The 16280-nt window shown below is 38.0% G+C and overlaps 1 protein-coding gene across 6 annotated transcripts in view; it reads right to left on the bottom strand.

Annotated features, from left to right (window-relative positions):
• Positions 1–16280, bottom strand: part of CYB5R4 (cytochrome b5 reductase 4) — a 44505-nt gene that overhangs the window by 17034 nt on the left and 11191 nt on the right. For all 6 annotated transcript variants that reach the window (XR_012659569.1, XM_075087199.1, XM_075087202.1 and 3 more), the window contains 5 exons: positions 10867–10921; positions 9291–9348; positions 9086–9179; positions 8445–8477; positions 7635–7757 (listed from right to left, as the gene is read on the bottom strand). Coding sequence is in view for 5 of the 6 variants with exons in the window: in XM_075087199.1 (XP_074943300.1) it covers positions 7635–7757; positions 8445–8477; positions 9086–9179; positions 9291–9348; positions 10867–10921 (363 nt within the window). In the remaining variant the exon portion in view is untranslated. The remainder of the gene's footprint in view (positions 1–7634; positions 7758–8444; positions 8478–9085; positions 9180–9290; positions 9349–10866; positions 10922–16280) is intronic.

Below are 16280 nucleotides of genomic sequence, written 5' to 3'. Positions count from 1 at the left end.
GAAGTACTTTGATGTTTTGTATTTTGCCACTGCACCAACAGATGCTGCTTTACTTCCTGACTTTAACCACATGCTGATTCTCTTTTGAACAGAGATGGACTATCAGAAAATCCAAAATAACTGTACATCACTTGTACATGGCCTAAATCCTGAAGTCAACCAACGTTTTTTCTCAACTCAACAAGCCTTCTTAAGCAAGTCTTGCCTGACAGAGGGCTTATGCAAGTTCCCAGTGAAGCCTTCATTACAGGCAAGACAAAACAAAGGAAATTCTAGGCATTTCTGCAGCTCAAGTAACCACTGCCATTGCTTCCTTGCTCTTATCTCCAACACCACCACTAAAGGGAAGCCCCAGCCAGTAAAGCTGGCTGAACTTTATTCTTAACTAGGGATACAGTTCAAAAACAAAGACACCAATTGCTGGACTTAAATGAACCAAAAAAAACCAACAACCAAACCAAAACCACCAAAACAAAACCCCAAAACCCACCCAACAGAAAACACGAACAGGCTAAGCAGGGGGTCAAGTAAGCTAGCCTGAGCCCATCCATTCTCCTTCACCCGTGCCCTCTAACAGTCATTTAAGGACCGCTTTGAGTATTTCAGTAGTTTCACCTAATGAATTATCATTTTCCAAGTAACTTATTTGTACTGCAGTTTTCTCACTGCAGCATTATTACCCCAAACATTCTGTCAGTCCCAGATATTCTGGATTAAAAACCCAGCCAAAGAGTTCAAGACAGCTGGAGACTTGTTACAGAGCGCTCTGTGACAGTGCAGTCAACTGGTGCCTGACAGAACAGCCATCACTATTAACATTCCCTGCTTCAATAAGTACAGATCACAGCCAGCCAATTCAAGCACTACAGAAACAGCAGAATTTTAAACAGAGAAAAGCTTTCAAACAAACAACACATATCCACAAAATGCTTAACTTTTAAGGGTTTAAACAAGATGCTGCAGCTCAGCACCTACTAGTGAGTGATCCATTACAAATGCCTGCAGAGACATGATATAAAGCCCCCACATGGAATAAGTATTTTTTCATTAATATTTTCTCATGTCTTTCATCTAACATCCTAAAAACTGCTTATTTCGAATAAGCAAACATTTCAGATCTACTAAAAAAATGCCTTCAGCACTGAAAAATGAAAGGCAATAATTCAACTTCATACCAATCTTGAAGTAAAGCAAAACAGCACCAGCTCTCCAGCTATATAAAATAAATCTTATAAAAAGTTTGTTGTAACTTGTTTTTCTACCATTCCTTTGAAAAACAATATATACTAAGATTGCAAAATACAGTATACAATAAATATGCTAAGACTGCTGTCATTCTGCAGACTTAAGAATTACTTGAACAAATATGGGAGGCTGGTAATATATCCCACAATACTGATCAGCTAATACCCTTCCAGATATTTGGGAGTGGAAAAAGAAGTTAAACTGATTCATCAACTGATTCACTGTTGCCTGACAATTTTCTGACCTTTCCAACCCAACAAAAAACAACAAAAACCAACCTCTACCACGTGTAATGAACTAACCTCTACCTCCCCCTTTTTCTTGCTGGAACCAAGAACTACAGCACCTTGATTCATATCCATACAAAATGAGTTTTACTAACAAAACTGCTGCTCAGATGACGATCCTTCTGGAGAGAGTCCTCCTTTTGCCTAGTGTGTTCTTCCTTGTTATGAAAGGGATTTTAATTTAAAAATTCTTCCTTGTTATGAAAAGGATTTTAATTTAAAAATTCTTCCTTGAATAATGTTTCTTGCTTTTTTTCAATGGTAAGTCTTCAGTGACAGTTCTTATTTCTTCTTGTTAGCCATAATCCTAGTAATGCTATGGCAGCAACGTTAGCCTGTTTGCTTGGGATACAGAGTTCCAAAGCTGCAACCCTCCCCTGCTGCCCCCTCCATCTCTTGCAGGGAAGTTCGACCCCCAGCAAGCATGTACGACCCAACAGCGTCCATCAGCCAGCTGAAAGTTAATCCTTATTTTGTTCGGGTGGCTTGATTATGGAGCCTCAAAGTGCTGTTAGTGCCAACATAATGGAGATCAGACCACACAGCTGAAGGAAGGTGGCTGCCTATCACTCCAGGCAGCAGCCCAGTCCTGGAGTTAAGACAACCACAAACCCTTAATGCTGACCATCAACATACCAGTACCCTCAAATGCTTCAGTTAATGACTAGATTTCACAAGCTGGCTCTTATCCAAAGAGGTCAGCCATGCTCTTCCCAGATTGTCTCCCTCCCTTCCCAAAATAGTTTCCACTGAATCAATGCCTTCTAAGCTTTCCCTGGTTATGCAGCAAATAGGTTCACAGCATAAGTCTGGCTTATATAGAGCCCTGCATCAGCATTCTGTTCCCTTCTATTACTTCCAACAAAAAAAGTCTATGATCTTCCACTTAATGTGGACTAAAACCACTGCACGAAACTACAAAATTATGTCCCATTTCAGTCCTCAGAGGTGATATCCCCTTGATTCTTTACTGAACCCTCTAAGCATCTGCCAACAGTTGCACGCTCTTTAGGAGATAAGTTGTTAATAGGTTACTTTCCAAAACAGGGGTCTGAGTAGAAGTTCAGAATCAGTTTCAGAAGGAAGCAGTAGTTTATTCTCCGTGGGAAAAAATAAGCCCCCCCCAGTCATCCCTACTAATGTCATTTTTTACTTGCATACGGCTACTGTTTTTATATACACAGTCATTCTAAAATATTTTCTGAAACGTCATGCTAAGTACTTAGTTTTTCCCTTAAATCTCACCTTTACTGCACAGAAACTGATTTCAGGACAAAGATATTTGCTACCATCACATACGGCCCCAATATCAGTTGCTTACTCTATTGGCTAAAGCTGCTAAGAAACTAGAAAACATGTAAAAAATTGTGATTAATTCAAATAATTAAAAGTTTCACTTTCTGTTGATGACAACTACAGTTGTACAGCTATCCACAAGTCAAAAATAAAAGCCTTGGATACCCAGAAATACTTCTTTATGTACATGCAATGTTTTCTTATCTCATTCAGAGCAAGAAGTCTTTTGAAGGGACATCATGAGCAGATTTGTACTCAGCAATGAAGTTTTATTTAAGTGGTCACCAGTGAAGGTCTTGATTTTTTTTTTTTTAATCTGGCAGAATTCAGTTTTTGCACAAAAACAATTATCACACTAATATGGAAAAATGAAAGTCAAAAGATTTGGGTTTACCAACTAAGATGAACAAAGATACCTGAAATTCAGGTTCCTTTTTCTTTAAAAAAATAATTCCACAGACAAAAAAATATTTTAAAACATTTTTCCAGTTGGTGGTGTCTTTTTAAACAATCTTTGATGAACTGCAGGTCTATGGAACAGTATTACAGTGCTTGCCTGTCACCTCCAAGATTTGGCTGCAATTCCACCTTGATATAGAAGCATGATATGCAGTGGTGACCACAGCCTATCCTCTCATGAACAGGCTTCCATATCTTATTTCCCAGAAAAGGCACCTACAAGAAAATAATGTCTTAATACCTACAAGAAAAACTACATTCTGTCACTGTACTGTGTAGTGGGCTTTTTGGGGGGTTGGTTTATTGTGTGGGGTTTTTTTGTGTTTTTTTTTGTTTTGTTTTGTTTTGTTTTTTTAAATGAGACAGTTCTACCTTACTTTTAAAAAAATATTTAATTTAAATTTCACAGGACACTGACACTACAACAGTTAGTTTTTGTGTATGCTTCCTAATGACCAGTTTCATAATAGCTAGCTAAGAGTAATGTCACCAACTTCCCCACACTGACAACCTAATTATATTGAATTGTGCTTTCTATGCAATACGGTAGGGAATTAATAATTATTCCTCCAGAAAACTAAGCACTTAATCTTTCTTAAGGAGCAGAAGCAGAATTGAATATTCTTCAGAATTTACTGATACACCCTGAGATACAGTGTCGTTCCCTGAAATTACATTAACGCTGTGGGGGATTTTTATTACATTTTAAAGGAATTCCTCCATTTTGTTCTTTCCTCCCTATTAACTAACAGATACACTGGCCAATATGTTAGTCTAAGCTCAGCAGGAATTTGAGAGTCCACAGGCAATTTGTCTGGGAGTATGACTTTCCCAGCTTAGGCGGAAAAAAGTAGGGGCTTATGGTAGTTGTTTCTTCATAGCATAAAGTAATCACAGGCTTTCGGTATCATGCCTGCATTGTGTCATTGTCTCTGAAAAAGAGCTTCATCACTTTTTAAATAGAATTTAGAATTAGCTGTTGTAAAAATTAAGATTAAATAACATTTCCACACATGCCCTCTTTACAAACTCATTCATGAATGCTGTCATCCGAACAAGTAATAACATAAAATCAAGTAAAGTTTCCAAGTGTCAATCCTGCCTGTTTTCCAGCCTTTCTTCCTGTGCTTTGAATACAATGGAAATGTTTGAAATGATCAGTACACAAGGAAATACTGCAGAAAAACTCAAAGACAAGAAAAACCTGAGGAATTAAGCATCAGTACTCCCATAAGCGCTTACCATTCATGGCCTCAGAATAACCTTGCCAACAAACTGGTAGTGTGGAAACACTCTAATAAAAGTTACCGTTTTACTCGGATGACATCAGTAACTTACCAAAAGAACAATAAATACACAAAACCTGAATGAAATAAATAAAAACCAGGTATAACAAGATAACATAACTACTTTCCAATCTGCTCCCAGATTTTTCAGGTACTTTCAAGAAGTGGAAATTATCAGTTACACTGCCTTCAACCAAGACTCTCATATTTATTGGAAGTAAAATGTAATGCTGAGAGTAAGCAGCAGAAGATACATAAGTCCAAGTGACAAAAAATGAGAATATTTGAGGCAACCCACCTGTGCTACCTGATATAAAGTGCCATATAGAAACACCATATTTAAAGCTATAAAGTAACTTTGACTAGCCAGTTTAGGTCTTGGAAGCAAAGGAACTCTAAGGAACTACTTCAACACTGGTACTGCTTCTGCTGCTCACACTCAAATCCCAGTACCTTATGCCAGCCATTCCACCTGCTCTTTTCAGCCATGGTAAGATTTGAGGAACTCTACTTCTCAATGAAATAGGGGTAAGTTACTTCATTTACAGCACACACATCACTGGTGGGGTTTAATAGTAACTGATATATCATGTAAGTACAGCTATTTAAAAACCTAGTATGTCCTTCCTGCACCCCGTCTATAATCCTCAGTGATCCTTCTCTCATCACAGCTACACACTGGCATACTGTAAGTGGCTAAGTATGGATAACGAATCAGACTCTGGTCAGCAGCATACACATTTATGCTATCTTAATGCAGGATTTACTTGTACTTTACTAGTACTTGACATGACATGTTAAAAGCCTGTGTTAAAAGCGTCCTAGTGTGGGCACATGTAAATAGGCAAACCACAAGCATTCAACCTTGATACTACTACTACTATCCCAGCACAGAAAATAAACTGAAGAGTAAGTAGTATTAAGGAGATCCTCTCTATATGCAACATACTTCATACTAGGCGTTTCTTCAGTTTGAGAGAACAATCTAATCTTCTCTTCAAAGATTTATTTAACTTCATCTATAAGATGCACTGATTCATTTATAAGGTCAGAATTACTTATCAAGCTGGAAGTCTTGATTATTTTATTTCTAGAATAGTTATTTTGCTTCAGAAAAAGTAGTTTTGCATACAAAATCAGCTGCACACCCAAACCACACGGAAATTATCTAGAGTTGTTAATTACTATTTCTGTGCTCAGCCTGCACAAGGTATGAGTTTCTTCACCCATAACATTATTTTGCTCCCACTTCTGTGGGAACAAAATTGAAAACTCTGCAATTTAGAGTAACAAAGCACAATTCTAAGCAGAAATGGAAAGTGGCTACTTAAGACTAAACTGACTGAACAGAAGCCTCCAACACATAGACTTTATGGCTGAGCTGAAAGTACAGGCTTGGAATAAAGGAAAGACATCTAGGCCTGAACATTCTTCCTCTATAAACCTTCTGGCATGTTCAATTTTAAATTTGGGGGTTTTAAAGTTAAAAAACTGCAGAATAAAAGTTTCTGGAATAGGGATTAAAAAAGCCATAGAAATCAGCATATTTGCTAGATTTGTCACTTTTGTAATCAGGGAACTGAATAAACTCAGGCTCAGCAAGCCTCTTAAGTTTTCTGGAGACTGAATTTAAACTGATCTAAACTCAATCAGTCAATGATACATAATAAAGTTATCCAATACCTATAACACTTCTGTGACAACATGTATAACAAATGCTCTGTTGGAGACTGACTTCTTAGAAAAAACTGCAGAATAATCACCTAGTAAGCACTGGTTACTAATACAACTGTCAAAAATTCAAACTGAGCATCCGATCATCCTCAGTTTCCTCATTTGCAAAGCCACTATATTCTACACCCCTTGTTCTTTCAGAATATTTTCTCATTTTGGTTTCCATAATCATGAAAAGTCATAAATAAGAGGAGAAAATGAGCAATGGACAGTGGACAACATATTAGTCCAGGCTGTAACCCCTTAAATAGAGGATTATATTGAAAAAAATCTAATATTAAGGTGGATGACTCAACAGTTTCTAAAACTCTCATAAGGAAAATTACATTCTACATAATGCTAAAGGTAGCTAAAGAGATGTGCTTTTATGCAGTCGGTCTTCCTTTTTGTACCACAGTAATCTCTCCAATTTAAAGGCTTAAGTAGGATAACTGAGAGCCAGTAAGAGGTGTACAACATGGTGATCAACATTTAATTAGCTCTTAAAAATGTACAGCTTTGCTTTCACACATAATAAGGCAGAACAACATCAAACAGTCAACTTTTGACCATTATTAGACAGTGGGCCAAGAGGGCTTTTGAGAAACTGGACGGCTGCAATACCATTAGGAGTATGCTTAAATTATGTCATGTAATTGTGCAGAAATTTTTAATATAGCTGGAAAAAAAAAAGCAGCACACTGATCAGGTTAATACACTTCAGTGCTGCATCAAGCTCATACTATTCTGTTACCACAGAATGAATTATATATATAAACATCTACTGCTTCTTGCAGACAAATCAGTTTATTGGGAGCTGGCTTTGATACCTACACATAGCTTTAAGTGCCTTATTGAATCATACCTCAAGTCACAAAGATACAGTGTGCTGGAACAACATTACAGCATGGAAAGATGTTACTACAGTATAGTAACAGTTGGAAGTGGAGAGTTTTGTTCCTTCACTACAGTTACCCCTATAATGACTGACACAAGGCTATGCACTCCTTGGGGTCTACTGAGGTTTTCATATGGTCACAAGGGATATGAAGCACACAGGTAGCCATGAGACGCAACAACACTCAAGCAGTCTTCACCTTCCCCTACTACTGGAAGGCCTCCAGTTCTACTGCAGGTCAAAACAAATGAACAAAGCAAAGCAAAAAAGCACTTCTAAGCTGAACCCTTTCAAGCAGAATTCTTGAACAGCTTTCAACAAGACCAGAGAACATTTCGAAAGAAATTAAGTGTGACCACAGGAAAAGAAAATCCTGGGAGAAACCAAATATATCTAACATGTTACAAAAAGTCTTAGAACAACCAGTAATATGGTCATGAAACCATTTACCTCTGCCCGTGCGCTTGATTAATGTATTATGACTCTCCAAGGGCCTTCCCAGCATTTTCCAATGAATGTTATCCTTTTTCTTTAAGATAATCTCTACTTTCCCAACTTTTTCAGCAATATTCACTGGAAGAGAAAAGGTTTCATGCTGTTATGGTCAGTTACATTTTGTAAAAAAAAAAAAATTTTACTCTTCCATTATAATGAAATTTTAGAAGGATTAGTCATTTCTCAAGACACACAGAATTAATCTGTTAAATTACAATATCAAAGTAAATGTACTTCCAGCTATCTCTTTATAATGTTTTACAATGCATTTAAAACAACAAGCAGTATCTTAATGTGCATAATTAATGTATCTTATTTACTAAATACATTGTGAAAAGCTTCACAGCCCATCTGGTCAAAAAGAATCCTCGAACTCAGAGTCCTCATTTACTGGAAGTTGGTAACTACCGCTATTTACTTCTTCCTTTTGTTTCTGGAGCGTTTGAATGAATAATTAAATCCAGGGAAATCCCAGTCTAAGCAACGAACAGTTTACAAACACACAACAGAGCTAAATTCTAATTCTTTTGACATTCAGTCATACTCAAAGGGATCAGAGCACCATCAACGTGTCACTTTCACAGGCCCAAATGCCACAATTTTAAAAAAAAACAATTGTCAGTGTAATGATTTGATTTGATTGATTGTATCACAACCTTGTGGTAAGCAAAATTAAAAGTATCTGATGAGTCAGAAAAATAAATTGCAAGTTCCATGTTCTGATATTAGAAGAGATACAGAAGTGCTGCAAGAGAAGGAACTTACCAGCCAAGTCTTCTTGAACTGCATGATCCAAGTCTGAAATAAAGAGAAACAAACTCTATTTTAAGCAAAAACAAAACTACATTGTAGTCGTCATATGTATGTACAGTTTAGGGCTAGAAATACTGAGTGAACTAATAAGCCTAGAACCCAATGCATCTTTATCTGCCCCTGAAATTTCACTCATGCATCGTATCCGTCCCAGTGACTTCTGCAGGCCTAATACATAACCTTAAGAAAGGCATAATTTTCCCCATTGCTTTTAACAATGACTTACGTAAAGCTACCAATCTGCATTTAGCTAAATCATTCCACTTGCCCTTTTTGAGTAAGGGCATTTTAATAATCACCAAAAACATATTCAAAGAAAAACTTTACGTGACTTTTACATCTATTTCTTACTACACTTTACTGCATGTGTAAAAGATTAAGTACATACTAAACAAATGAAGATGTAAAGTTGATAATGTAATACTTTTACATCAAGGTACTTTAAAGTACTCATCTCTAATGCAGCAGGAATAAAACATTAATTGGTATATGAGATAAATGCATATGAGATGCATTTGATGCATATGATAAGAGGGTTTTAATGAAGTAGACTGAAAATTCAGTATTTTCAACTACAAAATTACAGCACCTACCAACTTCTACAAGATACGAGTGGTCATCCATGATGATCTCCCCCCTTAATTGTTTGTCTTGACAGTCAACTATCACCAGCTCTGCATTCACATCCTTTCATAGGCAAGGAAAAAAAAAACCAACACATTTTAATAAAGTTCTCCCAGAATTTAAGTCGGATCACAACTGGATCTTGTAATTCTCCCTTTCATAAAATGTAGTTACCTTCTGCTTAGTATATATGACAACGGTGATCAAACTATCCGTTTGGAACCAGTCATAACTGTAAAACAAAAAACACAGTGAAAAAAAATATATACACTTTCTTTGGGCATACCAAAATGTATTTAATTAGCAGTGTTCAAGCAGAGCTTCTTTCATTAATTTACAAGCCAAATACATTATTTACCATTTTTTGAAGAGATAAGTCCAGAGCCAATAATTTTGAAAAGACTATTAAAATAAGACCAGTCTAATTATGCATCATGATAGTCAGCATGCTGTAGCTAAAATTATATGGCATATGTTTTACTTCAAAAGTGCATGCATCCTCTTTGCAGCATATGAACCTTCCTAACAAGATGATTAAAATCCTTGACAGTTCCCTTGGTCTCCCCAAATCAAGATCTTACATCCCTATGTTCCTGAGCTGTGCAAACCTTGTAATAATTCCAGAGTAAGGTAAGAAACAGAAACCCTTCAAGTGCTGTTTGTATGGCCTCACACTTGCCAAGAAGGAACTTACCCACGAACCCCAGAAAAGCTATTTCTTTCTCTACCTGTTTTTATGGGGACCGTACATCTGACAATCTCCCGCCTGGCTCTCCACCACAGATATCTATAGTCCTCCCTTGACTTCCAGCTGGGTTGCAATCCTGCCCAATTAAAGTCAACTCGGTCCCCACAACAATGTCAACCCCTTGCATCTACAGTACTATGGCCTTCTGCAGTGTCCTAACCACTTCCATCTACTGTTTGGACTCCTGGACCAGAAAAGAAGGCAGAGAGGGAAGATGCCCTCTCCAGCAGACACTCCTGACAGCCAACATGTTCTAGGCTGCACACCTTCCAGTCACACAGCAGAACATGCCACACACACACAGGAAGAAAGGCAGCAAGGTTTGGGGAGCACTCCAGAAGATAAGCCATGTTCCAGTCATTCACAAGCCACAGTATTTTATATGACTGCACGTAACTAATCCAGCAATTACACATACACAGGAGATTTTCATGCAAAGTGAGAAACTGAACCTTGGTGACTAAGTTTCAGAGAGTAAAATGATACCTCAGTGACAACAGCAGGCATGTCAGTGGGGTTTTAGAGCCTGCTTTGCATATTGTAGAAACTTGAATACTGCTATCAAATCTTAATATATTCCAGCTTGAAATTAAGTGCTTTTCTAAGGCATGACAACTCATACATTCATAGACAAATTAACTAAAGTCAAAATTAATCAGCCCAGTTGGAATCACTTCCCAGCAGTTTTCTCAAGAAGCAAGGCTGAGGAGCCTGTAAATGTAAGCCATACATTTGTGTGGCTGCAAGGCAGTGCAAGTGTTAGAAACCAACAGAGTAAGCAAAGAACCTTGCATCATCATCTGCCTATACAGTCTATATGACCTTTGGCAAGTTGTTTAAACCTGAACCTCAACTTTTCTACATATAAGAGGATGGTAATGACATATATACTTGTTTAGCTGAAACATCAAGAACTAACCACAGAAGAAGGTGCCTGCATTACGAGGAACTACACAAAACTATTAAACAATGTTCAACAGACAATAAAAGACACAGGTTTACCTTGGAGTTAAACCTTTAGCAGAAGCACCCAGTACTTTCTTCTCAGGAAGCATACCTACAAAGAGCAGAGAGTCATTAAAATATCTGCTGTGATGCTTGCTTAATAGAAATCATAAGCAGAGATGGTTTGCGTTTTTTAAATTGAATGTTCTAAATGCCCCTCCACAATATTTAGTGGCTTTATTTCCACAGGCAGCCAGAAGTATCTGCGTACTTTCTAAATTTTGTTTTTATTCAGCACTTCGTTTTGGAGAGCAGGCTCCTAGAACATGAAGTTCTACTTCAGAAATTTTGAGTTCCATATACCACAGAACCTGTGCGTGCAGCCCTTCTGGTACATGTAGCTTGGTCTCAGTTTCATCAGTTACTAGCTTGTGCTTTCATATTTTGTGATAGTGAAGCATGGAAAAAAGGTTATCTGAATGAATTTCCTTTAACAGAACTATTTGTTTATACAAATCAGATGAACAAGTCTAGTTTAACCTAATTCACAAGTAAAATTTCACATCAGTCAGTTAAGCAAAGATATCAGCCTTAATCTCTCTACTTTGCAATTTGCTAGGAATTTTCACAGAATTCAGCTACTCACTTTCATTATTAAACAACATGAAACAGTCTGAAAAAGCCTTTGCTGGGAGGCAACACTCGGTCAGTCTTTGAAAACATTAACTGTACTAATCTATTGACTAATAGAAACTGAGCATATTTGGCAAAAACTTGAGTAGAGATCACAGATAAAAGCAACTGCAATCCTTCATTAGTTTTAACACAAAGAAGGTATATAGAATCATGATGGAAACAGCTGCACAGACAAAAATATAGTATGATTTGTAACACCACATGAACAGCAGGAATTTTCCTGGACAATGGTTAGGCAGAGGTCTAAGATAACAGTTGGTAAGTGTTGGTTTCAAGCTTATTCAAAGGCAAACCTGAAATGGTTATGTGTAAAATAATGTATGAATTCTCAGTTACCTATATGGTTATCATCTAAATGCCAGTAAATTTTCTAGTTTGACTACAAGCTCAAACACAGTAATTGAGTGGCTCCACCATGTAGGAAGTAGATAAAAACAAAAAGGGCCACTCTGGTCTAATCCGATCTGTCAAAACTATTTGATCATCCAGATGGGGGAATTAACCCAAAGCAATTAAAGCTCGATGGAATTACTTATTCTTTGATCCTTAACTACCCCTAAGTACACACCATCTGCAGCTGCCAAGGAAGCTAAACGGCAGAGCAGGCAGAACACTGCAAAAGAAAACCAATCACCTCATGATAAAAGCCTTCTCAAAGGCTAAGCCTTTCTTGGGGGCATGTATCATATGCTTAGGTTGGCCTCCATGGATAAGAGGAATTCATAGCCATACAAAAAAACCATATGAACAGCCACAATAAAACAGAACATTCTGGCAAACCAAGTTATTTATTAATTATTCTGGGATACTGTAAGATGCTATGTGAAAACTAGAAGTCACACTGCAGTCAAAAGACAATGATTCAGGTGATCAGTGAACCAATTAAGAAAAGTGCTCTATTGGTCATGGTGGTCATAAATAAAGAAAAGCTGGCAGTGAAGCCAAAAGCTGATGGCAAGCATGAAATGAAGGAGTTTAAGGTGACCAGAATGAACAGCAGAATTACAGCTCTATCTCATGAAAACAAACTTCAGCTTGTTCCAGGAACTGCTCTGCAGAATCCCATGGGGTGGCAAGGTTAGTGATAAAGAGTTTCTCACATTATCCTCACAGCCACATTGGAGAGAGCTGAGTTTAATGGGTGAATTACAATCTGGATAGAAAATTAGTCACAAAAGGTGTGATCAACAGTACAAAGTACAACTGGTGGCTAGTTACAGCTGGTGTTCCCTAGGGAACAGGGAATATCGATACTGTTCATTACCATCGTTAGCAACCTGAAGGGCACACACTGTCCCACTGCCAGGAAGTATGTGAGCAATAACAAATCATAGGAAGCAGCTGAAACACAAAAGGTTATGGCTACCATTCAAAGGGTCCCAGACGGACTGAAGAAATGGGCTGACAAAAGCTCCATGACACCTAGAAGCAAATACAAAATTTTGCACATGGGGTGGGGGATGACGGAGGGACGGACGGGAAATCTGATGCAACAAAACAAGTTTGGGCCTGGCTAGGTAGAAAAGAGCTTTGCAGAAAACCTTCCAGGGAGTTCGGAGAGAAGCCTAACTTGGGCAGGTACTGCATCCTTGTGGTGATAAAGGCCAACTTTATCCCAGGCAAGAGCATAGCAATCAGTTCAAGGGAAGTGATTCTTCCTCTCTGTTCACCGTTTGTGAGACCAATCCGGAGTAGTGTCCAGTTTTGGCTCCCCAATGCAGGACAGGCATTGATATATCAGATCAAGTCCAGGGAAAGGCCGCCAAGACGGTCAGCAGCTGGAGCACAGGATATATGAAAAGGAGGCTGAGGGAACTGTTTGTTCAGCCTGCAGAAGAAAAGGCTAAGGGGGAAATCCAACTAAAGTCTTGCAACCACCTAAAGAGAAGGGGGTGGAAGAGAAGGAAGTATAGGGAAGATAGACTTTTCTCAGAGGGGCATGGCAGAAGGACAAGAGGCAGTAGAGAAGCAGCACTGAAAATTCTGGTTATGTATATGGGGGAGAGGGAAAAAAAAAAAAACCAACCACAAAACAACGAAAGAAAAACCAAAATACCGCATCTCTTCCCTTCCCATGAGGGTGGGGCTGCTCAAGAGCTACCTGATTTAGTATCAAAGTTCACCCTGCTTTGAGCAGGAGATTGGACCGAACAAGCTCCAGATGTTCCTTCCAACCTAAACTATTTTAGGATGCTCTGAAAGCTTTCTTTACCTATTGTTTTCTTTGTTCTTAGAAGACCTAGAATAAGCTTGACATGTATTTGTAAACTCCAAATACTACTAAGAAAAATAGGAACACTTACATTACTTACACTAAAGAATTCCAGCTGGTTGAACCTCAAGATTTAGTTTTCTGTACTTGAAATTCTAGCTCAAACTCTCCTCCCATCACCGTTTTCCACACCATAAGTCTCTTCAAGGTCTGATGTGCATATACTCAAACACCATCTTGTTTTCAGACGGTGGAACTGCCCAAGTCATTTGTTTGTCTATTAATATTACAAAAATCATCATCATAATAGTTTGGGTGAAAGAGAAATACAGGTTAGCTCAAAAACACAAGGCTGAAAAGATAATTTTTAAAATATGTCTTATTTGTTCTCAAACAGATATGATGCTTTCAGGCATGCTTTGGTAATGGCAGCATTTTGAAACTTTGATGTCTTTTGTTTGAAACTCAAGTATGAACAGATGTTGAAGAGCACATTAGGCTACACTCCCGCTGATTGTTATCATTAGCAATATGTTCTGAAATCGTCAACTTTAATTGCTCCTAACATTAGCCACAATTGATGTTCACAAAAATCAAGGATACATTTAAGTTGATTGATCTGAGCACACTCTGAATACAACCATTATTTAAACATTTTAGATTGATAAGACAAATATGTCTTAAGTAGTGCCAACAACTTCCAACAAATCAGAGCCCATGCCATAGGCTTATCTTGCCTGCTTTCAGACAGAGATGCCTATTTGTAGACTCATTTTGACTTAAATTTACAAGAGCTAAGCACCAGGATGCAACAACTGAATATGAAAAGCCTCATGTGAGGTAGCCTCAGGAACTGACCTCTCCTATTTTGGAAAAAGTCTTGCCAAACAGGTAAACTGAATACAACAAGCAAGCATCAGTATTTTGGCAATTTCATTGGAAACTACCATTAGAATAATTTCCAATATCTCCTGACAAGTCACATAATCTGGACAAGAAAAGTTACTGCTAGGAGCAGGAGGGGAAGCAAGAAGGAAGAGAAAGGTAGTATCACCTATTCCTCCTTACCCAATCCACTGTGAACATGAAAGAGGCACAGGAAAGCTCTGGACAACTAGACAAGCACAAAAAGTAAGGAATTAATGAACCAAAATAACCAAGAGGAAAAGAACGTTGAAATAGATGGTTAAAAATAGTCCTCTACTTGAATAAAAGATATTTATGATGTATTTAATGGTTACTAGCTGCTAGCAATATCATTCTGACAGAGTAAAGCAGAGTTTGTTTTCTAATTCTCCCTGTCCTTCCAAGTAAGATTAACAGGTTCCAGCTGAAGAAAAATAAAAAAAAGAACAAGTCAGGCAGCAGATCCTGTCAAAGTTTAGCATAACATAAGGCTATAGAGCAAAACAGGAACAAATAAAATCAGTCTTGCTTGCTTTTATAGGATGTATAACTTTTTGTGTAGTTCAATGTTTGTGCATACTAAAAGGTAAACTGCCCTTTAGAAGTCAAACACTACATTTACATAACATTAAGGGAGGGCAAGGACGACAGCCTGAGAAAGAAGGAAACAAATGGGAACTCAAATTCACCACAGAAAGCATGGACAAGTTATCTTCTCACTGTGCCTGGACTTGCTAGGACACCACCCTGATCACTTCTCCGACTTCATCTTAAGACACCCCGAAGTTTCTGCCACTCCAAAATTTGTACACTCTAGACCTCTTTTCCAAAGTTTCAGTCTAGACTTTTTCCATGACCTATTTGCACCCATCCCCTTTCATGCCAACAGGTCAGCCTTGAGTTCAAATTGTATTACTTCCCTTCACAAATGTTCATCTTATTTGCTCCACCAACACACCCAATTCACACCTCATTTGATGTACTTCGTAAGCCATGTTCTTTTAGGAAGCCTCTTATACTAACCAGTCTGTAATGTTTACCTAAAAGCATCAAAATCAAATGCCTAGTTCTTGATCACTAGCAACCAAAGCTACACTCAAGGAAGGGCTCAGTGGAGGCCTGAATGCTTTCTCATTTCTACAAGGATAACCTCTGTCTCTACAATCTCTACTGTCAACCTCCTGATACATTCGTAAGACTGTACTTGCTTCTCTTAGAGCTACAGTCATTCTCACAGTTAGATCTCAAGTAGTTCTGTCATGCTGTGATCAGCTCAATCCCCTCCATTTCAACTCGTTTCCCAGTGATGACCTTCCAGGTTTTAGTAGAGACCTCTTAATTTTAAGTGTTCCCCAAGATTGTGTTTTTTCTCTGCTACTGCAGGCCCATGGCCACCTAGCTTTTCTGATACAGAGAAGAATCAAAAAGCCTGGCAATTTTGTAGCCACAGATTTCATAGCACACCATAGTTTGTGACCTATATTGTCTGACTTGAGCTGAAAGCTTGTCCATCTTATACCTCTCTAATCTATAGTACTCTACTGCAGTCCTGGAATACTTTCAAACACTGAATTTGAATTCACCATACCTAAGATTAGGATTTTGCCTTCTGTAATTTCCACAGATCACTAGAGCCTCAGCATCAGATTAAAATATA

Source organism: Phalacrocorax aristotelis, chromosome 3, assembly GCF_949628215.1.
Source record: "Phalacrocorax aristotelis chromosome 3, bGulAri2.1, whole genome shotgun sequence".
Taxonomy (NCBI): Eukaryota; Metazoa; Chordata; class Aves; order Suliformes; family Phalacrocoracidae; genus Phalacrocorax; species Phalacrocorax aristotelis.
Note: the sequence above shows the minus strand (reverse complement) of the source record. Positions and strands in the feature narration are given on the sequence as shown.